The sequence below is a fragment of the Typopeltis vanoorti genome, chromosome 4, assembly GCF_054136105.1.
Source record: "Typopeltis vanoorti isolate ZY-2024b chromosome 4, IOZ_Tvanoo_1.0, whole genome shotgun sequence".
In the NCBI taxonomy this organism is placed as follows: domain Eukaryota; kingdom Metazoa; phylum Arthropoda; class Arachnida; order Uropygi; family Thelyphonidae; genus Typopeltis; species Typopeltis vanoorti.
Window position 1 is genome coordinate 160,739,472 of NC_143552.1, and position 26,321 is coordinate 160,765,792.

Here is a 26,321-nt window from a genome sequence, read left to right on the forward strand (position 1 = left end):
AAAAATTCTGCTTTCTTCCTTAGTAGAACTTTCTGTGGGACTTATCAGTCTTATTGTCCAGTTCCCCCTTTTTGATGTTTATTGTTGAGCATAGTCCTACTTCTTCATTTCCCTGGTCATTCTGTCATGAATATAATATCTTGTGATGGTTATTTCTTTGAACCTCACCTTTTTTTATCTTATTTATTTCAGTAATACCAATTTTTTGCACTCACCCAATACTCAAGATTTTTTCTTAACTAGTTCTACTTCCAGTACACTCTTGAAGTCAGCCCTCCTCTAGGTAACTCAGATAATCTTGTATGCATTTCATCTCTAGTGGAATGCTCTTCCCTTAGCCATTAACTTTATGTCCTTTAGCATTACAATGATATGAAGTGAAACCTCCAGATCTGGATACTTGTGATACAGAAATTGTCCATATTGGAATGAGGGCCTTAATTCCCTACTCCATTCAAAATTTTCAGTTCAAATCCAAGCCATGGTTTTCTAAAAAGTTTGCAGTGGCAGACCTAGAAAAGAAGGGAATAAAACATGTTGCAGCTTGAGACAAAAACCACAGCTTCATTCTCAGCATACACTAGATCCACAACAGTTACACAATAACCATTAATGAATCTGTTGGAAAGGGCTGAATGCATAAAACTTGCAGTGGCAGTCCTAGAAGAGAAGGGAATAAAACATGTTGCAGCTTGAGACAAAAACTTGAGCTTCATTCTCGGCATATGATCTGGATACGATTCTGTAACACCTATTGAATAACATGGATAAGAAGTGCAATTTGGTCTTACTATTTCATCCACCATGGCCAGTAGAGAGAAGTTAATGAATCTGTGTTGGAAAGGGCTAAATGCAAAAAATTTATCTCTTGCACAAATGGCATTCACGCCTTGGTCCTTTGCAAAGGTTATATGGTGCAATTTCTGTCAGTCTGAACTCCAACCTCTAACCCAGATGATACTATTGCAACAGCACCTAAAAACAAAGTTAATGTCATAGCATCATCTTACCACCTAAGATAAATCACCTCCAGTCATACTAGAACAGCACATCTGTCAGAAAGATATGATAAGAATCTTTACTAAACTTAGATACCAAAAAAGACTCCTGGCATCCCTTCACTTGTACTTGTGGGATATGCTCTTGAACTAACGCCTGTGCTTCATCACCACTATACCCTATTATGCTCATCTGGCATTCACACCACAGCATTGAAGAAAGTGTGCTCCAAAAACAAGAAATAAATGTCTGCCATCAGACTATGAATCACTTCGCTGCTCTCTAAAGTAATCATTGACAGTCAACTTTTTCATTTGGAGAGCTCTGCTAATCAATGACCAAATGTGCAGATTCCACTACTTGAGATCTACTGGAGATATTGTTGCCTGCATTACTTATTTCTAGGCATATGTCATGGAAAGGTTTGAAAAACCTATTCCACTGCATTTATTATTATTATTATTATGTGACACCTCCAGGGAGTCCGAGGACTCATCATCGCATTTAGCATATCAAGTTCATTTGAAAGGATCTTACATAGAGATCGTCTCAGCAAACTCTCATCTTATGGTTTGCCTTCCTTGTCTGCTTTCCCTTTGTAATTGAGGTCACCACTCATCCTGGTTGGCTGAGTGGTTAGCGTATCTGCTCTACAGCCAAGAGGCTGCAGGTTCAAATCCCACGAAGTGCATAGATGTTTGTGACTGTCCTACTAACAGTTTGTCATATGTACTGCTGTAATCTGTGTCCTGCCGCAGTATGACCATTGCTGTCTTTACGCCATAAAAATCAAAAAACAACCAATGCCCTAAACACTAATCTCCATGCTATCCTTTAATGGAGTGATGACAACCTAGTCACCTTTAGTGCTTTCAAAACATGATTTTGTCTTTTTAATTGCAAAAGATACCTTATTTCCTCAGTTCTTACCTTAGAAAGAAAGAGGGAATGGATAGAATAATTCATTCAGTAGTCGAAAAACTTGCAGCTGTCCTTTTTTTCACTCAGATCGTTACTTTTCATCTATCCACTAACTCTGTACAAATCCCAAATTCCCATCGTTATAATACTGCTCTCTTTGGGATGGTGCCCCAAATTCTCCTTAAATATTCTTGATGCTATTCAATCGTCTCTCTCTGCTTACTCACACACATACATTCTGTTCTGCATTGTCTTTTCTACAGATACTTCCATGGTGGATGCTCATTCATCTGAATGAGCATCCATCATTCTCCTCCATTTCTCCTATAAACCTACAATAATATGAGTGATAGCTTCCCGATATCCATTTATAATTAAGCTGCTATCTCACCAAACCTGCTACTCCCATCATTCATTCCATCTACTTTTGTTTGCTAGAAACCTTAACTGTGTTAGCATTTCCCAAGGACTGCGATCTTCAACTTTCACTGTCAACATCTGACAGCATCATGTGGATAATATTCCAGAAAAGACTAGAGATAAGATCTTTGGAGAATTACAAAAATCCCAAGATGCAGTTAATATCTTTGGAGAATTACAAAAATCCTAAGATGAAAACACAGTTAATCACGTTATTAGCACACTTACTGTATGTCAGTGGTGTTCAAACTTTTTTACTACGCGAGCTACTTTTCTATAAAAGGTTTTTCGCCGATCTACTCTCTTATATAGATCACATTCCCCCAACCTGATATCTGATTATGCACAAATAAACAACAACTAAAAAAAAAAATACACAACTAAAAACTTTATTTGTGTATTTAAAAATTTATTTATCACTTTTAATTATTTTAATAAGGATCAAAGCTGTATAACTGAGAGGAGACCTCCACATAGCCTTTAAAGGAATGCAGAGAACCGAGCATGTCTTCTGACCTAATGTCCAATCCTCACCTTCTCGTGGTGCACCCTGTTGGGTATCTTTTTGGATACTGAATGAACGAGGATGGGCTGGCAATTTGGGATTTAGCCGACCAAATTGTATTCTTATTCGCCAAATAAAAAAATGATGGTACAACATGACAAAATTTCATGCCGGCTGGGGCATCGCCCGGTTAAACAAGGCCTCCATTGTTTTCGCCATGGAACCAGGGCAAACAGTGAAAAGTCAGCTACTGGAACAAATCTAAAAACACACCCCAACTCAACATCACCAGAGTTAAAGATCGGTACTATCAACATAAGAAGCCTGAATGGCAAAGAAATGGAGCTAGCTGAGGAATTAGATAAGTACCAGATCGACATAATAGGGGTGACTGAAACAAAAAAAGCCAAAAACTGGTGAGATCTTTCTGAGCAATAAATATAAAATGTTATATTCAGGAAATGACAAACAAGGAAAAGAAGAAGTAGCCATAGTATTCAACACAAAATACGAGGCTAATCTTCTTGAATGGCAGTCAGTCTCAAGTAGAGTAATAATGTGGGCAAATATGAGAAAGGAGAACTGGACAATGAGACTTATTTGTGCCTATGGTCCCACTGAAGGTTCTACTAAGGTAGAATTGGAGGAATTTTTTGAGGCTTTAGAAAAAGCAACTGACACAATGAAAAGGGAAAAGTTGGTCCTTGTTAGGGATCTAAATAGCAGAGTAGGAAATGATTGTGTGACATACAGAAATATTTTGGGAAAATTTGGAGAAAAGAGCAAAGCTAATAATAATGGCAAATATCTGTTGGATTTCTGCTCAGGACATGGACTGGTTATTACTAACACCATGTTCCAACATAAAAATGTGCACAAATTCACATGGAGAGAAGAGGCAAGGAATAAGAAAAGTCTCATTGACTATGTTATTGTTGATAGTGATGTTTTCTCCCTGGTGCAGAACACCAGAGTGTACAGAGGATTTGTACACTCTGGTGTTGTACACATTGGAAGTGATCACTATTTAGTCTTGAGCAGGATAAAATTGAATTTCATATTGAAAAGAATAACATGTAAGAAAGTTTTAAAGCGAATAAAAGTTGAGCAGCTCTCAGATGTGAACTGTAGACTAAAATACACAAAGATTATTGAAGAAAAAATGAAAGAGTTTGAGAACAGGAATCAAACCTTGGAGATTCAGTGGCAAGCCTTGAAGAAAGCCCTGATTGATTCAGAGAGGCATGTGGTGAAGTTGTCTGCAAGGATAGAAAAATTAGAACTCCATGGTGGACACAGGAAGTTAAAGAGGCAGTGAAGGAAAAGAAGAAAGCATATTAAAAGTTCCTGGCAAATAAGTCAGCTTGTGCTCTTAGAGAATACAGAGACAAATTGAAGAATGCTAAACACTGTGTAAAACTAGATAAACAAAAGTCATAGGAGGACTTTGGCAAGAATATAGAAAATAAATATCAAGAAGGTGGCAAAATATTCTGGAGGTGTTGTTGAAGAAGCTTAAGAATAGAGGAAAGAGTGCTGTAAAAGGAGTTAGAGATGATAAAGGTGACATGAAAACAGGAGAAAAAAAAAAGGTATCCTTGAAGTATGGAGTAATTACTTTGAAAAACTGCTAAATGAAACAAGCAGTGATGACAGCACAGTGTTAAAAAACACTGACCAGGCATGCAGTCAGGAATACATATCCATACTTGAACTAGAAAAAGCCATCAAAGGCTTGAAATGTGGAAAGGCAGCAGGAGTAGATGATACTCGACCAGAAATGCTGAAGTATGGTGGTATAAGAGTCCTACAGTGGCTGCACTGCATTCTTCAGAAAGCCTGGACAGAGGGACGAATTCCTGATGATTTTAGTAGTGCTCTCATAGTACCCATATATAAAAAGGGAAATAAAACTGAATGTGAGAATTGCAGAGGTATTTCCCTACTGAGTGTTCCTGGCAAGATTTATGCTAGTATACTTGAGAAACGGTTGAGAAGAATTGTGGAAGAAAAGCTTGGTGAAGAACAAGCTGGATTCAGGCCAAATAGAGGCTGTCAGGATCAGATTTTCACTTTACGATAGATAGTTTAGAAATCATGGGAATATAACCAAGATCTGTATTTAAGTTTTGTAGATCTGGAAAAGGTATATGACAAGGTGCCAAGAGAGAGAAGCTATTCCAAAAGCTCTAGTTATATAGGCGTTAGTAAAAATGCTCAGTAAAAGAAAAAACCTGTCTTTAAATTTTTCTACCAGTTATTATTACCTAAACTCTTAATCAACCAATCATATAACCAAATTAGTTATTTGAGATCCAAGATTCTTGTCTTATCCTCTTTTACGACCAGGCAGAGACTTCGTATACCAAATGGATACCCTGTTCTCCAATCAATAATCCAGGTTCAGATCCAGCTGTGGGTATGAGTGTTTGTGATTGTCTTTTTAGGTGGGAGATGAATTTCATCATCTTGAAAAGTGCTGTATTTGGTTTCTATAGCATGGTTTCTGAAACTGTGTAAAAACAAAAAATAAATAAATAACAATAATAATAATAATAAAACAAAGGGCACGCAATTAACATAGTTGCTGTACGCTTCACAACCATATGCCTGGGGAAGGAGTGTCCGAGGTTCGATTCCTGTTAGTGACATGAAGTGCTGAAGGATCTTCCTCAGCCATAGCCAAGTTAGTCAGTCTTGGGCGTGGACAGTAGGGTTTTTTCCCCAGTTTATCCAAGGGTTTTTCATCCTGCAAAGCAGGCAAACTGGCCTTGAGAATTCAACACTATGGACATAGGATACACCAGGGCATAGGGCTGACCACCTTATCCTGTGAACGGTTTGAGGTCCGATGATTAATAAACCCTTGACACCGCAAGGTAAAAAAGGGAAAAGGAAGATGAGATAAAACAAAAAATTTCTTAGCCCCTCCCACCCACAGTACTGATGCACTATAGGTATGCATTTTTTCATAGATGGGAGACAAAACTCTTTCCAGTAACTTCATTCTATGACTTACTAAGTTGATTGCTTGATAGCTGTGACAACTTTGTGTATCTCCCATATTCTTGTAGAATGTATATGTATACTAATGCCAGAAGTATTTGGAATAAGTGCAAGAAATTTTTGGCATTACTACAACTTGGCCAAAAATTATAGGAATTAGTGAAATTTGGTTGACTAAAGATGATTAGTTATAGGGATAAAATGTACAATATTTTCATTTTTATACAGTATTTTCAGAGGGGACAGAATCAGGGCAGGGGTTTGCTAATGATAGAGTTGAACCTAAAAAGAGTAAAAGTGCCTCAAGAGGATAGGCATACAGAGGCAATTCATTTGAGGCTATTTGGTGTGATATAGAGATCAACAGGATGAAATATGTAATGTTGCTGATATAATCCAGGGGGGTATAAGAGAGAATGTAGATAGTATACATTAGCAAATTTGTATGATGCAGATCCAAGTAATTATTATGAGGAATTTTAACGAATTTAAACATAGATTGGAAGAAGGAACAGTCACGAGGAAGGATGGAAATGGAAACTCAACATTATATAGTTGTTGAGAGATAATTACCTGAGACAGCATGTGATGGAAGAGACCAGAGGTTCGAGAGTGTTGGATCTAGTCATAACATCAGAGAGCATATCAATAACTAATTTAGCCACACTGTCTCCACTTGGGGAAAGCGATCATGTGGTCTTGACCTGGGAAATTGTAAGAAGTGCAAAATTTTCTGCTAAGAAGGAGTATAGGTGGAATTTCAGGGTGGTGATTATGACAAGCTGAGAAGTCAGCTTTCAGCAGTGCTGTGGCATGAGAATTTGAAGGGGAGAAATATTGATGGTGCTTCAGAGGTTGTGAAGGGGTTTAAGGAAAACTGTATCGGACTATATAACCAGAGTCAGGAGGATAAATCAAGTAGGAGTAAGTTGGATGAATAGTATTATTAAGCAGGAGTTGCAGATAAAGAAAAGGTTATGGAAGAAGTATAACTTTTATAATAAGGCTATCACCTTGAGGTGATAACCTTTTATCACCTCGAGGTGATAGCATACCCTTGAGCAGTATGAGGTACATATAAGGATGGTGACCTGTATTGTGAAGAAGGCCAAAGCTAATTATGAGAGGAAGCTTCATGATTAGTCCAAAACAAATCCTAGAGAGGTAACAGAAGCAAATCAGATAGTTGAGTTACTAAGTGATCATTTTGTAAAAGTGCACTATCTTGGTTGTGATATTGCAATACAGGATGTGTCACTCTCTGAGAGACTAGTGATAAAAGAAATAGAGATGCTTAGTATGTTACAGAACTTTAATGCTAATGCTGCCATAGGATTAGATGGCATATAGGCCCATGTGTTATGAGAGTGTGCACAAGAATTAGCATCTCCTCTGACCAAGCTGTTTAATTTAAGCCTCAGTTCTGGTACAGTTCCAATAGTGGAGAAAATAATTCCTCTGCATATGACAACTCCAAGACAGAAGTAGCAAGGGTCAGTATATTAGGAGTGGTGGTTAAGGTTTTGGAGAAATTGATAAAAATTAGAATTCAGGACTGGATGGAGAAAAATATGATACTTTGTAAGGGGCAACATGGTATTGTGAAGGCTAGGTCTTGCCTTAATAACTTATTTTCTTTCTATAATAAAGTAACAGTGGAGTTGGATAAAGGAAATGCTTACTCGATGATATTGCTGGACTTTGCAAAGGCAAATGGGAATGGATCTGAAGCTGGTGATTTGGATTATAGGGTGGCTGATGGACAGATATCAAAGAGTGGTTTATGGAGGCATTGAGTCCAGTAAAAGGCAAGTAACTAGTAGTTTACCTGGTATGAGCAGAGTTAAATGGCTGCCAGTTCTAGCATGGCTAAGTGTAAGGTGATGCACTTTGGAGGGGATGAGATCACATGCTGTGTACTATGTTTGATGAAATCGAACTGCAAGAAGTTGACGTGGACTTGGGGAAGAGGGGGGGGTGATTGCAGACAGAGAACTGAAGTGTAGAGGGCATATTGCAAAGGTGACCAAAACAGCATATTAAATTACATGGTTGTTGAAGAACACACACTGACAAGCAGGGATAGGGAAGTTATTGTTCCACTTTATAAGGCATTAATAAGGCCACATCTGGACTATTGTGCACAGATCTGGTTGGCGAGTTTAAGAAGTATGATTGGTATTGTTTGAATACTGATTAGTGCATCAGTGTAGGGTGCTTCATCTGTAAATGTGTTAATAGGTATTGTTTGAATAATGCTTAGTGCGTCAATGTAGGGTCTGCTGCAATGAGTCCTCTGAATTCATGGAAATATCTGTTAATAATAATAGCCCCCAAAAAAACTGTGTGTGTGTGTGTGTTTATTTAAAAAAATATTTAATGACTAACAAACCGAGAATAAGTTAAAAAAACTTTAATGATACAACTAGTTTTGGCTTATTATGGCCTTCATCAGGTATCTTTGTAGGTAGAAGAAATATTAATAAAAGACTGAAGATATTATTATAAATTTTAAAGGTAACATCTCAATCCCATACATCAGTTTGGTCTTCCAAAAATATTAGCAAAAGTTCTTCAAAAGTACAACATCAGGACGTTATTCACCAATCTTCCAAAAATCAGATCTCTTATAAGCCATCCTAAACCTAAGCATCATAATCTAAAATATCCTGGCATATATAAACTATGGTGTGACTGTAATGTTCCTTATTACGGTCAAACTAATAAATCTGTTGAACTTCGCATGGAGGAGCATGAAAGAGACATCTCCTATAAAAGATCAAATGCTAGTGCCTTATCCAGCCATGTTCTCTTCTCTAACAATCCTCATGATAATTTTCAAGGTCACTCAGTTTCCTGGGATAGATCTGAAAACATTTTTCGTTGCAAGGATGAATTCGAAAGAAAGATAGTGGAATCCAGGGGAGATCATCTTTAATCCTGAGCATTTGAACAGTAATTTGAGCTATAACATCCCTGAGAGTCATACTGCTGTTGTTCAATACTGGCATTCTCGAGAGTCTACTACCACGCATACAATAAACAATGGCACGTAAATAGAACATTTGGAATTTTAATACAACGTTTTTTATTTTTAATTATCTAATACAATTAACATGTGCTTCTCAGTTTTCTTAATATCTTCAGTCTTTTATTATTGTTTCTTCTACCTACAAAGATACCTGATGAAGGCCATAATAAGCCGAAACTAGTTGTATCATTAAAGTTTTCTAACTTATTCTCGGTTTGTTAGTCATTAAATATTTTTTTAAATGTATCACAGTAACTGAGTCAATGCCCATGAATATATATATATATATATATATATATATATGAGGATAGTTTACCTTTATTCGACATTGTATAAAGAATCTGATTAACCTTTTAATATTATTATTGGCACTATCACTTCTTTTGCTTCTTTATCTCATCCCTTTATCACTATTGCTTGACTTTTATTCCTTGTACACTTTACGTGTTTCACATCCTTACTCTTTATTTCTTGTCTTTTCCTTTTTTCTCTTTCTCCTACTCTATCTAACCTTTCATTGATTCTGTTTTTTTACCTTGGGTTTATTATATGTTAAAGATACCAAGAAATTATATACTTGGTTTTAATCCTTTTCCATGGAAGCAAAACAATGTTTTGCACATGAAATATATTCATGTCTGAGCTACTTGTATATAGAGGCTAATGACTTCATATCACTTGGCTTAGTGTATGTATCCCATAATGCAAAACACACACCTTTTCGGACATGTATAATGCTATGCATAATAGTAAGGCCCACTACCCAGACCGGTTTCGACTTTATTGAGGTCTCATTAGTGGAAGCCAGATTTCATGCACAAAACATTGTTTTGCTTCTTTGGAAAAAGGATTAAAACCAAATTCAGCTAATTCTCTTTTTACATGATTTCAAAATAACACTGTTTAGAAAACAAAAGCAATATAGAGGGTGGCGCTAGTGTCCTTGGTAAATGTGGCGGTCGAGTTTAGCTAGTCTAGAAAACGTGTTTTTAAAGTTAAATATAGTGTGGCTTTTTGTCACAAATTGTGCTGCAATTGTGCATCGGTTAGAAACAAGTGTCCTTCAGTGGTATTATTGTTTATAACTGTGTTGTATATATCGTGTTTTCACTGCCGTTAGTTTCACTATATCAACGTGTAAAGATGGCGTCCAACAAGAAACGTACGTCAGCGGTGCGCAGGACTTCTACTACTACACGAAAGGCTGGCTCAGCGTTAGATTTTTCGCAATGGATGCGTTGCGGAAACTGCTACATGTATGCACCGAAAAATGTGAAGGATCTGTAGTCGGTCTGGCAAAATGAGAAGAACGAAAATGTCGACGTATGTGAGAAGTGTCGGGATAGGCTGGAGCGTTTAGGAATGGTAGCTGACATCGGGACCGTAGCGGAAGAACTTCGGTGGGAGTTTATGAAAATGAAAAATGACCTTCATCTTCTTCGTGAGGAAGCGGAAGTGATCGGTAAGGAGATACTGGAAATTAAAGCTGAGTTTAATGTGTTAAACAGAGAAATTAGGACTATAGAGATTACTTTAGCTGAAGTAACTAGAACAGGATTACATATGGGTGAGTCTTTGGTGAATGATTTAGTAATAAATAGTATGGGAGTGATTGGGAGTCAACATAATAAAACCACAAGTGGCCTAGAAGAAATGAGATGTAGTGAGAGTGGAGGGGTAAGTAATAGAAAGTTGAGTAATGAAGCTGGGAGAGTCATGCTGAATAGTGTAGAGAATGAGTCCATGAGTGTGGACTTGAATGAAGTTAAGAGTGGTAAAATATATGGTGATTCTATGATTAAGGGTATGGAGAGTGGTATGCATGAGGAGTGCTTGGCTGATGGGACAATAGAAAGAGTGGCTTTAGCAATAAAGAGAGGGCATGAAGCAGACAAGATGATAGTTATGGTGGGTATGAATGACCTGAGAGGTAGTATAAATCGGGTAGGAAAAGATTTAAGAACATTATTAGATATTGTGAAGAGGAAAGGTGTCAATGGGAGAATAGTGTGTGTGCTGCCTCGTTTTGACAATTACGAGTTAAGTAGACGAGCAATGATAATGAATGATATGATTGCAAGAATGTGCAGAAAAAGAGGTCTGGAGTTTGTTGATGTTTGGAGTGTGTTTGAAGGAAAAAGGCAGTTGTATGCTAGAGATGGACTACATCTTAACATGGAAGGACATAAGCGATTGAAGAAGTTATTGTTTTCTGAACAGGTTGAAGTTATTGGGCAGGGAAACTAATATTGAAAAGGTTGAGTGTAAGAGAGAGAAACTTTAGCACTGATTGTGTATCTATTGATCCTTATAGGCAGAATAAATTGCAGAAGAGAGGGGATAAAAATCGGCATAGGACTACGGTAGTTAGTGACTTATATTTCAGTTCTAAAGCCGGTACAAGATCTAGAGGGAATCTGCAATTTTTGTATACCAATGCTAGAAGCATTCGAAATAAGAGAGAAGAATTTTTGTCATTAGTCAGTGAAATCTCACCAAAAGTTGTAGGCATTAGTGAAACTTGGCTGTCAGCAGATGTGGTCACTGGAATTGAATGTGATGGGTACAGTATTTTCAGGGAGGATAGAGAAGATAGAACAGGAGGAGGAGTACTGTTGATGATAGCTGATGTGTTGCAGCCAAAGAAAGTAGTATATCATGATGATAGACATGTGAATGAGAGTTCATTTGAGGCAGTCTGGTGCGAAATAGTGACCAATGCAACCAAATATACAGTTGGATGCTGCTATAGGCCAGGGAGTACGGGGGGAGATATTGAATTCATGCATCAGCAACTTAGTGCAATGAGTGAAGGCTTAGTGATTATTATGGGGGATTTTAATTATGGTGATATCAATTGGAAGGAGGAAATATCACGTAGCAAAAAGGAAATGGAGTTCATACATCTTCTACGAGATAATTACTTGAAACAGCACGTAACTGAAGGGACACGTGGTGTGAGAGTGTTGGACCTGGTTATTGGTTCAGAGGTTATATGCATAAGTAAGGTGTCCTCGTTACCTCCAGTTGGTGAAAGCGATCATGTGGTATTGACTTGGGAGGTTGCAAAATCTGTGGATTTTTCTATTAAGAAGGGGTATGTACGGAACTACAGGTTAGGCAATTATACCAAGCTTCGGAGTGAGCTTGCAGCCATCCCATGGCAGAACATATTGCAAGGGAAAGATGTTAGCAGTGCTTGGGATAAAATCAGCGGGTATCTGAGGAAAGCAATATCAGATTGTGTCCCCATGGTCAGGAGGTCAAACAAGGCAGGCATTAGATGGATGAGCAGTAGTATCAAGCTTGAACTGCAAAAAAAGAAAATGTTATGGAGAATTTACAAGGAGAAAGGCGATCAGGACACCCATGAGCAGTACAAGGCTCAAGCTAGGAAGGTTACCAGCATAGTAAGAAAAGCTAAATCAGATTATGAGAAGACCTTAGCCAAAGAGATCAAGGGTAATCCCAAAGAGTTCTTCTGCTATGTGGCAAGTAAGAGGAAGAATGACTTCGGAAGGATAACCTTAGTGGGTGCTGATGGTATTGAGGTGACAAAATCAGATGTAATGGTCGAGTTACTGAGTGATCACTTTTCAAAAGTCTATCACCCAAGTGAGGATATCTCTATACCTATAGCAATACCTAATGTGAGAATTGAAGCTAAAGAATCAGAGGTATTAAATATATTGCAAAACTTAAATGCAAACACTGCGGTAGGCTTAGATGGAATATCAGCTCGGGTGTTGCGTGAATGTGCAAATGAATTGTCAACCCCTCTTACCTGGATATTTAATTCAAGTTTGAACTCTGGTATGGTCCCTAGGGAGTGGAAGTTAGGCAAAGTGGTTCCTTTGCATAAGGGTGGCTCTAAAACTGCGGTATTGAATTACAGACCAATCACCATCTCAGGAGTAGTGGTAAAAGTATTGGAAAAGTTGGTTAAAGACAAAATTCAAGAATGGGTGGATCAGGATATGATACTCTATAGAGGCCAACATGGTTTTGTTAAAGGTAGATCCTGCCTTAGCAATCTATTAACTATTCATAATAGAATAACATCTGAGTTGGACAAAGGAACTGGCTACACAGTGGTACTTCTGGATTTTGCTAAGGCTTTTGACAGGATACCCCATAGAACACTGTTATGCAAATTGGAGCAGATGGGAATGGATATTAAATTGGTGATATGGATAGGAGAATGGCTCAGGGAGAGATACCATAAGGTGGTGTATGGAGGAGCCGAGTCCAGAATGAGGCAGGTGACCAGTGGTGTGCCTCAGGGCTCTGTGCTTGGGCCAATGTTGTTTAATTTGTATATAAATGATATAGGAAACGGCTTAAAGGGAGATATTCAGTTGTTTGCTGATGATGCAAAGTTGTGTGGTGCAATAAAAAATCAAGCTGATGTTGAAAGTTTGCAGGAGGATTTAAATAAGCTGGTAAAATGGGCAAAAGAAAATGGATGTCAGTTCAATGTGGAAAAGTGTAAAGTCATGCATTTTGGGATTAAAAGATTACCAGCTGTGTACTACATCGATGGAAAGGTACTCCAAGAGATTGATGAGGCTAGGGACTTAGGGGTATTGGTAGATAGGGAGATGAAGTTCAGAGGACACATTGCTAAGGTGTCCAAGATTGTACATAGGATTACTTGGTTGTTGAGGAACACACTGACATCCAGAGATAAAGAGGTTATTATTCCCCTTTATAAAGCATTGATACTTCCACATTTGGATTACTGTGCTCAGGTCTGGTCACCTGGATTCCTTGGAGATGAGGAGGCTGTGGAGAGGGTTCAGAGAAGAGTGAACAAATTCAACCGCTCCAGACAGTAATAAACCTCTCGTCCAAAAGGCTCACCGATGATGCCGTCAGCGCCCTTTGCCTCGGCCGTAATTTTGCCGTCGCCCCGGAAGAAGTGCCGGTACTCGATGTAATGGCTAACGTCGAACGGGGGATCGGTCGCTTACCGTCGGAGGTAGCCAACAACATCAGACTCGACGTAGCCAACATCCTCGTTCACTCTTCGCCTCCAAAAAGTAACTTATCTTATTCCCAACGTATGGCTCTCCAGAAACTACGCAAAGAAAAAAGTATTGTCATCACCAGAGCGGATAAAGGTAATGCCACAGTTGTCCTTAATACCAGCGAATACAATCGTAAAATGAACGTTATCCTCCGCGATCGCGCTACCTACATCCCGCTAGAACACGACCCCACAAAAACTCAAGTTAAGAAATTAAAAATCTTACTTAAAAAAGTAACCTCCTGGCCCACCGACGTCACGAAAAAACTTAAACCTTTCCACTCCCGTCCCCCCCTAATATACGGTTTACCAAAAATCCACAAACCTAATTCCCCACTCAGGCCTATAGTAGATGCCACCAATGCACCTTGTTACAGACTGTCTAAACAGCTGGCCAACTCTCTGTCCCCCCTCACCGGAAATTCAGCTTCCTATATAAAAAACTTGACCCACTTTAAAGCCCTCACAGAAAATTTAACCTTGAATAATACAGACATATTAGTAAGCTTTGATATCTCCTCCTTGTTTACCAATATTCCCTTAACTGACACTTTATCTCTCTTAGAAAACGTTTTTCCCTCTGACATCTTAGATCTCTTTTCCTTTGCCATCAACTCTGGTATTTCGCTTGGAATAACAAAATCTACAAGCAGATAGAGGGAACTGCCATGGGCTCCCCCCTCTCACCTCCCCTTGCCAATTTCTATATGGAAGATTTCGAAAAACGAGCCATAGACTCAGCCCCACTCAAACCATCTATCTGGCTTAGATATGTAGATGATGTGTTCTCTATTTGGCCTCATGGCCCAGACACGTTAGATTCCTTCCTTGATCATCTCAATAGCCTACATCCAAGAATCCAGTTTACTATGGAAAAGGAAAAGAACAATTGTTTACCCTTCCTAGACACCTTAGTCATGCGCCTGCCTAATGATACACTTGCCTTCACTGTATACAGAAAACCCACACACACAGGCAGATACATTCACAAACTCCCACCACCACCCCTCACAACAATATGGCATCATTAAAACCCTTACCAAGAGAGCCCACAATCTTTGTTCCAGTGGAACCGCCCTCACTACTGAGCTTAACCACATACACAGAACTTTCCTCTCCAATGGCTACAGCGAACACAGCATCAAAAAAATAATAAATTCCTCCCCCATTCCCCGTCCCTCCCTTCAACAAGAATTCAAAAATGCCATCACCATACCCTACATCCGTGGCACTTCGGAAAAAATAGCCAAGATACTAAAAAAGTATAACCTACACACAGCATATAAACCCTACCGCAAACTGGCTACCCTTATCCGTTCTACAAAAGATCAGCTCCCTCCTCTCTCTCTGCCTGGAGTTTACAAAGTACCCTGTTCCTGTAAGCTTGCGTACTTTGGACAGACAGGCAGATCAGCATCCATCCGCCTGGAGGAACACAAGTCGTACATCGTTAAACACAACTATGGCCATTCAGGCTTGGCTGACCACGTTTTGGACACCACCCACAGAGTATCATGGAAAAAAACCGCCATGCTCCACCACAGCAAATTCAAGAAAGAGAGACTTTTCTCAGAAGCAGCAGCAGCTCTCAAAAACCAACCAAATCTTAACAAATACGGTTGCATTAAGCTTCCGAAGATTTGGGAAACAGTCATCACCAGAGGTCCCACCTTACATTCCAGGCCACCTACAACTGCCCTTAGAGGGCGCTCCACCTAGATAGGACTGTATTGTCACCCACGTGGTTGGGCTTAGTATTGTAAGTTTTTGTGTGCATGTTACATTAATTGTCTTTGTAATCCCCGTAGATGTCCTAGTGACTAGGACGAAATATAGGAAGTATTAAATTCTATTTTAATTCTTTTTGAGTGTTGTAAAAAATCCATTAAACCTCCAACATAATGGATTCCATGAAGATGGAGAGATGTTTGAAAATATCCTACAAAGAATGACTAAGATGATAATATGGTCTATGAGAAAACCTTGCATATGAGGATGGATGGAAGAAATATGGTCTTCAAAGTTTAAGAAATAGATGGATGAGAGAAGATGTGATAGAAACATACATCATTAAGACAGTCTCACCACATTTTGCAGCTCATGGCATGTAGAAGGAGAACCCAAGTTCATCCCTGCAAGCTGAGTAAGAGTGTAGGTAGGAAGCAGATGAGGTTAGGTTTTTCTAACGGTTCATATGTGGAGTGGGATACCATTGAATTTTGTGACATATTTAGTGAATGTGCTCAAGAAAAGAGATATGGTAAGTATGGGATCCCTACCTCATGAGTCATTTGATTCACTGGGGAAGCATGCATAATAATACGAATAATATACTTACTCTACTGTTATAAGTCACCAGATATCTGTTCTTTTCATGTATAATGCATTCACCACAATGTTATATTCATGATTCGCAGTATCATAGTTCCTCATTATTTCTTTCTCCAAACCCTCAGCTCCATAGAGTCTTTTAAATCTCACTTTAACTTTCACTATATACCCGTTAAGTTATTCTTCTGTAACCATAGTGTTGGGCATTCTTTGCAATAGCCCATCTACTGAGTTTCAGTACTCCATCTCCCCACTATCATCCAAACTTCCCTGTGGTATTTAAACACTTAAATTCATTACATCTTTCTAGTACTAACTTTTTAAGGCTATCTAAGTCTATTGTTTTCTTTTTAATCTCTGGCTCTCTCACTCCCTCATATCTTTATCCACTGCTTTCCACACCTTTTCTTGAATTACTCATACTTATATAACAGTTTAAGCTGTAACAGTTACGTTCACTGTAACAGTCATACGTATATAACAGTTTAAGCTGTATAACTGAGAGGAGACCTCCACATAGCCTTTAAAGGAATGTGGAGAACTGACCAGGGCTTCTGACCTAATGTCCAATCCTCACCTTCTCATGGTGCACCCTGTTGGGTATCTACTTGGATACTGAACAAACGAGGATGGCCTGGCAATTTGGGATTTAGCTGACCAAATTGTATTCTTATTGGTTAAACCAAAATAAAAAATGATGGTACGACATGACAAAATTTCATGCCGGCTGGGGCATCGCCCAGTTAAACAAGCCCCCCCCCCCCCCCCCCCCGTTGTTTTCACCAGGGAACCAGGGCAAACAGTGAATTAAGATGTCCAAACCACCTTATTTGGGCTTGTGTTATGAATTGGTTCAGAGGTGCAAATTGAAAAGTCAGCTACTAGAACAAATCTGAAAACAAACCCCAACTCAACATCACCAGAGTTAAATATCGGCACTATCAACATAAGAAGCCTGAATGGCAAAGAAATGGAGCTAACTGAGGAATTAAATAAGTACCAGATTGACATAATAGGGGTGACTGAAACAAAAAAGACCAAAACTGGTGAGATCTTTTTGAGCAATAAATACAAAATGTTATATTCAGGCAATGCCAATCAAGGAAAAGAAGGAGTAGCCATAGTATTCAACACAAAATACGAGGCTAATCTTCTTGAATGGCAGTCAGTCTCAAGTAGAGTAATGTGGGCAAATATCAGAATGGGGAACTGGACAATGAGACTTATTTGTGCCTATGGTCCCGCAGAAGGTTCTACTAAGGTAGAAGTGCAGGAATTTTTTGAAGCTTAAGAAAAAGCAACTGACACAATGAAAAAAGGAAAAGTCGGTCCTTGTTGGGGATCTAAATAGCAGAGTAGGAAATGATTGTGAGACATACAAAAATATTTTGGGAAAATTTGGAGAAAAGAGCAAAGCTAATAATAATGGCAAATATACTTCTCTCCATGTGAATTTGTGCACATAAAAATGTGCACAAATTCACATGGAGAGAAGAGGCAAGGAATAAGAAAAGTCTCATTGCCTATGTTATTGTTGATAGTGATGTTTTCTCCCTGGTGCAGGACACCAGAGCGTACAGAGGATTTGAAATTGGAAGTGGTCACTATTTAGCCTTGAGCAGGATAAAATTGAATTTCATATTAAAAAGAATAACGTAAGAAAGTTTTAAAGCGAATAAAAGTTGAGCAGCTCTCAGATGTGAACTGTAGACTAAAATACACAAAGATTATTGAATCAAAAATGAAAGAGTTTGAGAACAGGAATCAAACCTTGGAGATTCAGTGGCAAACTCTGAAGAAAACATTGATTGATTCTGCCAGTGAGGCATGTGGTGAGGTTGTCTGCAAGGATAAAAAAATCAGAACTCCCTGGTGGACACAGGAAGTTAAAGAGGCAGTGAAGGAAAAGAAGAAAGCATATCAAAAGTTCCTGGCAAATAAGTCAGCTTGTGCTCTTAGAGAATACAGAGACAAATGCAAGAATGCTAAACACTGTGTAAAACTAGCTAAACAAAAGTCATGGGAGGACTTTAGCAAGAATATAGAAAATAAATATCAAGAAGGTGGCAAAATATTCTTGAGGTTGTTGAAGAAGCTTAGGTATGGAGGAAAGAGTGCTAAAAGGAGTTAGAGATGATAGAGGTGACATGAAAATGGGAGAAAAAGATATCCTTGAAGTATGGAGTAATTACTTTGAAAAACTGCTAAATGAAACAAACAGTGATGACAGCACAGTGGTAAAAACACTGACCAGGCATGCAGTCAGGAATACATATCCATACTTGAAGTAGAAAAAGCCATCAAAGGCTTGAAATGTGGAAAGGCAGCAGGAGTAGATGATATTCGACCAGAAATGCTGAAGTATGGTGGTATAAGAGTCCTACAGTGGCTGTACTGCATAGTTCAGAAAGCCTGGACAGAGGGACGAATTCCCGATGATTGGAGTAGAGTTCTCATAGTACCCATATATAAAAAGGGAAATAAAACTGAATGTGAGAATTGCAGAGGTATTTCTCTACTGAGTGTTCCTGGCAAGATCTATGCAAGTATACTTGAGAAACAGTTGAGAAGAATTGTGGAAGAAAAGCTTGGTGAAGAACAAGCTGGATTCAGGCCAAATAGAGGCTGTCAGGATCAGATCTTCACTGTATGATAAATAATCGAGAAAGCATGGGAATATAACAAAGATCTGTATTAAAGTTTTGTAGATTTGGAAAAGGCATATGACAAAGTGCCAAGAGAGAAGCTGTTCAATACACTACAGTTATATGGTGTCAATGGGGCATTATATCAATCATTATTTAATCTTTATTTGAGTTGTAAGTCAGCAGTTAGAATTGAAGGAAGTAGAGGAAGATGGTTTAATGTTAAATCTGGTGTGAGACAAGGATGTACATTATCCCCTCTGTTATTCATTATCTATATGGATCACATTATGAAGGAAAGTGGTATTAAACATGATATCAAAATTGGAGAGGTTAATGTCAGCTCTTTGCTTATGCGGATGATGTTATACTTCTAAATAAATCCGCTACAAGTCTGCAAGATTCTCTGACTAAATTGAATAGCTGTTGTAATAGATATGGTATGAAGGTCAGCAATAAAAAGACAAAGACAGTGAAAATAGGTAGAATCATTGAAAATGTCAACTGTGTTGTGAATGGAGAACCTGTGGAACAAGTGAAACATTTCAGCTACTTAGGCACGATTTTTACTGAAGATGGTAAATTAAATATAGAAATGGACAACAGAATCAGCAAAGCTGGTATGGTAGGAAGTCAATTGAATAAATACATATGGAATTAGAGAGAAATTAGTCGGAACACTAAATTAGCTGTATACAAGACAGTGTTCAATCCAGTTTTAACTTATGGATCTGAGAGCTGGGTCAGAAGTAAAACACTTGTCCAAAGACTAGAGACCGCAGATATGAGAGTCCTGAGAAAGATTATAGGCGTGAACAGATGGCATCAATGGCAATATCATATTAAAAACGAGGATATTAGGAAAGAACTTGACATTGCCAGCATCCAGGAATGCGTTAGCAGAGCTAATCTCAGGTGGTATGGTCACTTAAACAGAATGGGCAAAGAAAGATTAGCAAAACAAATGTTCTCTGCCAGGTTGGCAGGAAAACGACCCAGAGGAAGACCAAGATATAGGTGGATTGATACGGTACAATGTGCCTTAGACGATAGAAATATAAGACCTGATAATATTGGAGTCTTGACAAGTAACAGACTGATTTGGAGGAAAATTGTAGATAGGAAGTTAGTAATGATGTAAATTTTTTCATGTAGTACTATCATATCCTGTACACCCCTTGAGGGTACATGGCAGGAATTTGATGATGATGATATAACAGTTTATATCTTTCTCCAGGTTCTCTTTTCTCCTTTCCACCCAGTTTCTTGGAAAGAAACTTATTGCACTCCACTTCTTCAATATATTCACAACTCAGCACCTCTTCCTTTGTGATCTTATGTTCACATCTATTATTTTCTAGGTTTGTTTCTTTAACTACATGCTTAGAGTTTTGCTGAAACCCTTGCTCATTTTTCACCATTAAACAATCAATGGTGAATGTATCTCAAAAAAATGCTCTAACATTCTGAAATGTGGTTCATTTTAAAATTTTACAATCAACTGCCACCTGATTGTAAAACTTTGTCAGTGATTATCAGTGGCAGAGTTTCTTTAATCATTGTTGAATTTGTCATTCAGCCTCTCTTAATAAAAGTCCACTATTTAAATTATTGATAGATGTGCATTTGCCATAATTATTAATTCATATTATGCATTTGCAGACACAGTACTCTTATCATAGCTCTCTCTTTTTGTGCTGATCCAAAACACTCTGACCACACATACGCATGTTAGTTTTGCATTTTTTTATTATTATTATTATTTTATTTTGATTTTTTTTTTCCCTGTATATTACTAGCTAGTTAGTATCTCACATTCATTTTACATCTTGATCAAACTCTACATGCGTTTTTTGTTATTATTAATTTTTCATACCAGTTTCACTCATCACCCATGAAAGTTTGAAACCTATGGTTACAATTAATCCAGGTGCCTTGCAGCTGAGGAATCCAAACTGTTACCACCTTTGGTTTCTGGTAAGAATGATGGTGTCATCCTCAGTGATGAAAATAATCTATCATTAGAGTTTTTATAGTTTGGTAGATGAGCATAACTTATTTGAGGATTTTAATGCAAATTTCTGTTTTATGTTATGTTGTTAAATCATTTAAAGACTACAGGCAAACTGGATGCTAGATCCAACATTATTTCAAAGTCGAATGTTTGTAGAAACTATGAAAGTTTCATAAGTTGACCTGATAGCTTGCAAGAAAACAATCCTCGGCATGCCTGAGTTGCCTTATCTTGCACTACTTAAAAGACGTGGCCGCTGCCCGAACATCCATATATTCGCCTTTTATTAGTGCATTTGATAAAGGCCTGATGCACCGACTGAGAGTTCACTTACAAAAAATACTTTTCTCTGACACTTCAAGACCTTAGTACCGAACAAGAGTTTTGCTCTCTTAGGGTTTCTGCCTGGTCTCTGAAGAGAATCAACCAGTTCAAAACAGCTGACAGGCCAGTGAAACCTTTATCAAATGCACTAATAAAAGGTGAATATATGGATGCTAGGGCAGCACTCATGTCTTTTAAGTAGCGCAAAGGCAACTCAGGGATGCCAAGGATTGTATTCCTGTAAGCTCTCAGGTCAACTTATAAAGCTTTCATAGTTTCCACAAACATTCGGCTTTGAAATAATGTTGGGTCTAGTATCCGCTTTGCCTATGTAATTTTACATTGCCAAAATGCAGCCTTATGGCTCTTCCTTTAGTAATTATTTAAAAGCTATTTTTTGAAAAATCAGTGTTCTTCATTTCATCTAACTAATTGTAAATAATAATAAATTGTTTTATGTTACAGGATATATTAATGATGTGCTGGGCATACAAAGCAACAGAACGACCAGAATTTAGCAAGCTTTTGAATATCCTTTCTCGTTTGCCACTGTTACCTAAAAAGAGGCTTGCCCGTAGTCCTTCACACCCTATCCATCTTTCACGCTCAGCGGAGTCTGTCTTCTAGATTTCATTTATCCTCATTGTACATAGTGAACTAAGACAAGGTCACAGTTGGCCCAGGTGCACATATGCTGGTGCCATCATTAGCAGTGCAACAACAGGTCAGCTTTAACACAGCTATGCATGTCTGTGCTGCAAACTTTATTTCACACCTTGTTAATGCAGTATCTGTAATAATTGTTGCAATGTATAGGTACTGTATGTACAGATTACTTATCTCATTTTTGCCTTGTTCATATGGGATGCATATCAGCAAACAGATAATAATTGCTGAAATCTCCAGTTCTATTGGAGTTGGACTGCTGCATGGCCAGCATTTTTGAGAACAATGTATAAATGCAAAACAAGCTCAACATTACTCATTTCATCAGTGGTGAAATGTTCATCTCCATAATGTAGCATTTATGTGCATCAACTGTGGCATTTCTTTAATTTTCATTCTTCACATGAAATATTTTAAGTGAGATATGTTGGTAAAAGAAAAGGGAAAAAAAGTGCTAAGTGCATATGATTGCTTCTGTAAATATTGTGATTTTTTTTTTTTTCAGTCATTTTATTTATTACTCACTTTAGATAGCTTGTACATGCTAATAACGTGAAGACCTGCTGGTCAAGTCTTTTGTTGTCAGCCAAATCACAAGTAATGGTAGAATTTAAATATGAGTTCTTATATAAGGTTACAAGATTAAAAATTTAAGGACTACATAAAATTTTAATTATATTGAGCTTATGCACTTTCTTTGACTGTTGCAATGTAGAAATAAGTTCCTAACAGCAGTCCCTCACAGGTACTTAGCATAGTAATGAATATGCCCCTCCTCCTCCCTCTTTCCACCTCCACACACATACACACACACACAATCCTGCATGAGGAAGGTGTTCATTTATAACTTTCTTATTCAAAGTAAATCATTGATTTTACAAAATTGAGATTGTTTGCAAACAGATTTTGTGTTTTTTATTAAATAATTATCAGTCAAATCAAATCATCAAAAAATTTTTAAATTTAATTTCTTATCAACTTATTGATAACTTGATGAGTTAATAAGATTTCAGAATTTTAGATGTGTGAAAAATTTTAATTATACTGAACTTAATGCACTTTGATATTACCATGTAGAAATGAAATAGGTTCCTATCAGCTTTCCCTTGCAGGTGTTTATTACAGTATTGCATATAAATAAGTTCTTTTGCATCTCCCCAAGCATATACACACTTGTGTGGAGGTTTTATGTCTTTCATTTTTTTTTTATCCAAATTACTTGTTAATATTACTAAACTGATAACATTGTCACAGATGCCATATGCCCTTTATCAAATTAAAATGATGCCTATAAACCTCTGATGTAAACTATTGGATCTTATATATATATATATATATATATATATATATATATATCTTTTTTTTTTTTTAATTTATATTAAACTTAAGTCAAAGAAAGTGAGTGTATCTATGTATATAGCATATACGTGTGTGTGTGTTTCAGATATTTCCAAGTATGTAGATATGTATATGTGTGTGTGTGTGTGTGTGTGTATATAGCATGTATATATATATATATATACACTCGTATGCACATATATATTTATCTACACGTATAAAAAGCCAAACTAAAGTATGTAAAAAAAAAAAAAAAAGCAAATTTAACTGCCTTAATTGTCATTTCTGTTTTTGTTATAATTTTTTTTTATGTTTACCAGATTTTAACATAATTGCATTCATTGATGCTCTGCATATAAATAATAAATAAGAACAAGACAGATTTCTGTTTTGATTAAACTGTTTAATGTTTCCAAATTCAACTTTTTTTGCTATGTTTTCTAGCTGCATTAGTTGTGGATTATTTGCCATGTGCAATAAAAATGTCTTGTTTTCTCTTTAAGCAAAATGTAAAACACAGTTAAGAGTATTCCAATATATCTGTCACACAAAATATCAGATAGGAACTAAAAGAAAAAAATAAGTATAAAGGATATAAACTAAAATATGCAACAATAATAGGATAATTGTATTAGTCATTGGGTTATGCTAGAGAATATACCGACTGCTTTCACACACAGATATTCTGGTGGTGGCTTTGAAAGGCCATCAGAATATAGGAGTGCAGAACTAGTTCAGATATTCTCTAGTGTAACCTAATGACCAATGAAATTTTGCTATTATTGTTACAAATAATAAATTAAGGAAGTTATCATTATTCCTTTTATTTGTTGAGAAAAGATAAACTATAAACTGTAGTACTTCACTCTTCTTTTAAAACTTAACTATTAGAGATTACACATAGTAAAATACAGTTGATTGTCACTACAGCAAACTATAGGGACCACAGGAATAATTTGTTTTAGTGAATAATTTGCTACAGTGAATTTTATTTATAACAGCATGGCACCTGCGGAGTTCAGGATTTTGTAAGAGTTTTGTTATAGTGATCAAATTTGTTATAACTGTGTTGTCTATAGGGAGAGTCAACTATGATGGAAATTGAACATATCTATACTTTTAAGCAGTGCATTTGAAACTATCACCATATTTAAAAAATGTACTACATATGGTTTTGACAATAGACAACTTACAATTAACTTGACCTTTCATAAAAAAGAAAATAATATATATATTCAATTTAGACATTATTTATTAATAAAGAAAAAATTTTTCATCTTCAGAAAGGGCAAAAAATATCTTACTACAGATAAGTGCTCTCCTTTACCTGAGTGCTGTTCATCAGAGACAGTATTTTCCTCTTATTATTTATTGAAACATATGGTTACATGACTGGTGTAAAGTAATCATGAAAATAAAATAACATATGCATGATTTTTATTGAGACAGTATTTGCATGCAAGCAGAACTTTTTATTACATTTGGGGAAATTATGTTTCATTATTTTATTTAGAAAAATATTTTACTTTATGATGTAATAAGAAAATACCAGCAACATGTTTCTTTCTTTATTAGTGCCCTAACCAGCTAAATGATTCTAGTTAATAGATCTTGAATCTGATTACATTTTTATTTTGACACACTACCAGTTTTGTGAACAACTAAGGTTCTCTTTGCCAGAAGAGTATAATGAATAAATAAACAGTTAAAAGCTAAATCAAATATAGAATATTCGAATAATATTTTTTTACCAATTAGTTCTATGTGGTATGCATATCGGCCTTAAATGTTATTGTATTCTCTTACCACAGAAGTCTTCGCAATCAGATCTTGAATCTGTTTCACCCAAAATTGTATTTAATTATGGTGTTCTCTAATTGGAATCCATATAAAAAGTGAGTTTGACTTTGAGTTCAGTACTTTTACTTTCAAAATAACCAAAAATAGTTTTTAAAAATAAATAAGTAAATGAGTTAAACAGATATTCATAAACAGGAAAATTTTCTTTATTAACTAAAAAAAAAAGATTGTACTATTGAAATGTGGGAATACATGATGATGATATTTTTATCAAGCCAATATACACCAAAGAAACTACAACTTAATGTTATTGTCAAGAATGGTCAGAGGTATAGACATTTATAATAGTGGAGCTATTCGAATTCTAGTGTATTACATAAGTGTGTTTGTTCAAGTTGAATGCCAATGTCAAGTCACTGGTTTTAGGTAGACAACACCTAAAACCATTGACTTGACTGTGCTATCAGTCCAGCAAGGAGTAACTTAAAAGTTAGGCAGGAAAGTTAATGATTTTGATTCCATGTTTATTTCTTTCCTTCTATCAAGAGATATTACTACAGTTCAGCTATAGTACTCAAGTATCAGTTGTGGTTTAATAATGCATATTCACTTACTGCAGATCAGCAAATTTCATATGATGATTATTGCCAAAGGGTTTTTTTTAATCAGCACAAGAATACATATAGCTATATCAATGTTTTTTGCTAACTTTTTTCAGAGTAGCATAGCTATGTTCAAAAAAAAAAAAAAGAAAAAAAAAGTGGTGGGGCTCATTACTGCCCCCCCCCACCAAATGTAGTAGTAGCAACATTAACATATAATGAACAATTACTATGATAATTTAATGGATTATCACAATAGATTTAAAAATAATAATAAAAAAAAACATATTGCTAATGTTTTACCTACAGATACTGAATCATTTTCAAAGCAATCACAAAGGCACACTGTTAAACTTGATTGTGAAATTGTCCTAACTAGGGTTACCAGTTTTTTGTTTTGTTATGTTATATTTTCTAGTATGATAGTCTCTCAAATCTTTGGCTTTTTTTTTTTTTTTTACAGCCAAATGTATTTAAATCTTTTGTAATACCATCCATATAAGTGGTATCTTTTTTTTTAAGATAGCATCTTACTTGCAGTGAAGGATAGTGAGCTTATTTTTTATTTTTTTTTTTTTTACCCAGTCTCTACTAATAAAGGAGCAACAATAAATAACTGGTCAATCAGTAAACTGCATGGTAATATGTATAATTGACATCAGTCTAAAATACATGTATAATGCATGCACA

General features: G+C 36.6%; 1 protein-coding gene across 3 annotated transcripts in view; it reads left to right on the top strand.

Annotated features, from left to right (window-relative positions):
* The window catches only part of LOC150107798 (kinase suppressor of Ras 1-like), a 441,142-nt gene extending 417,951 nt beyond the window's left edge, over positions 1-23,191 (top strand). For all 3 annotated transcript variants that reach the window (XM_090391553.1, XM_090391555.1, XM_090391554.1), the window contains exon 19: positions 21,691-23,191. In XM_090391553.1, coding sequence (XP_090247679.1) covers positions 21,691-21,852 — 162 coding nt within the window. In that variant the 3' untranslated portion in view covers positions 21,853-23,191. The remainder of the gene's footprint in view (positions 1-21,690) is intronic.
* The last annotated feature ends 3,130 nt before the right edge of the window (positions 23,192-26,321 follow it).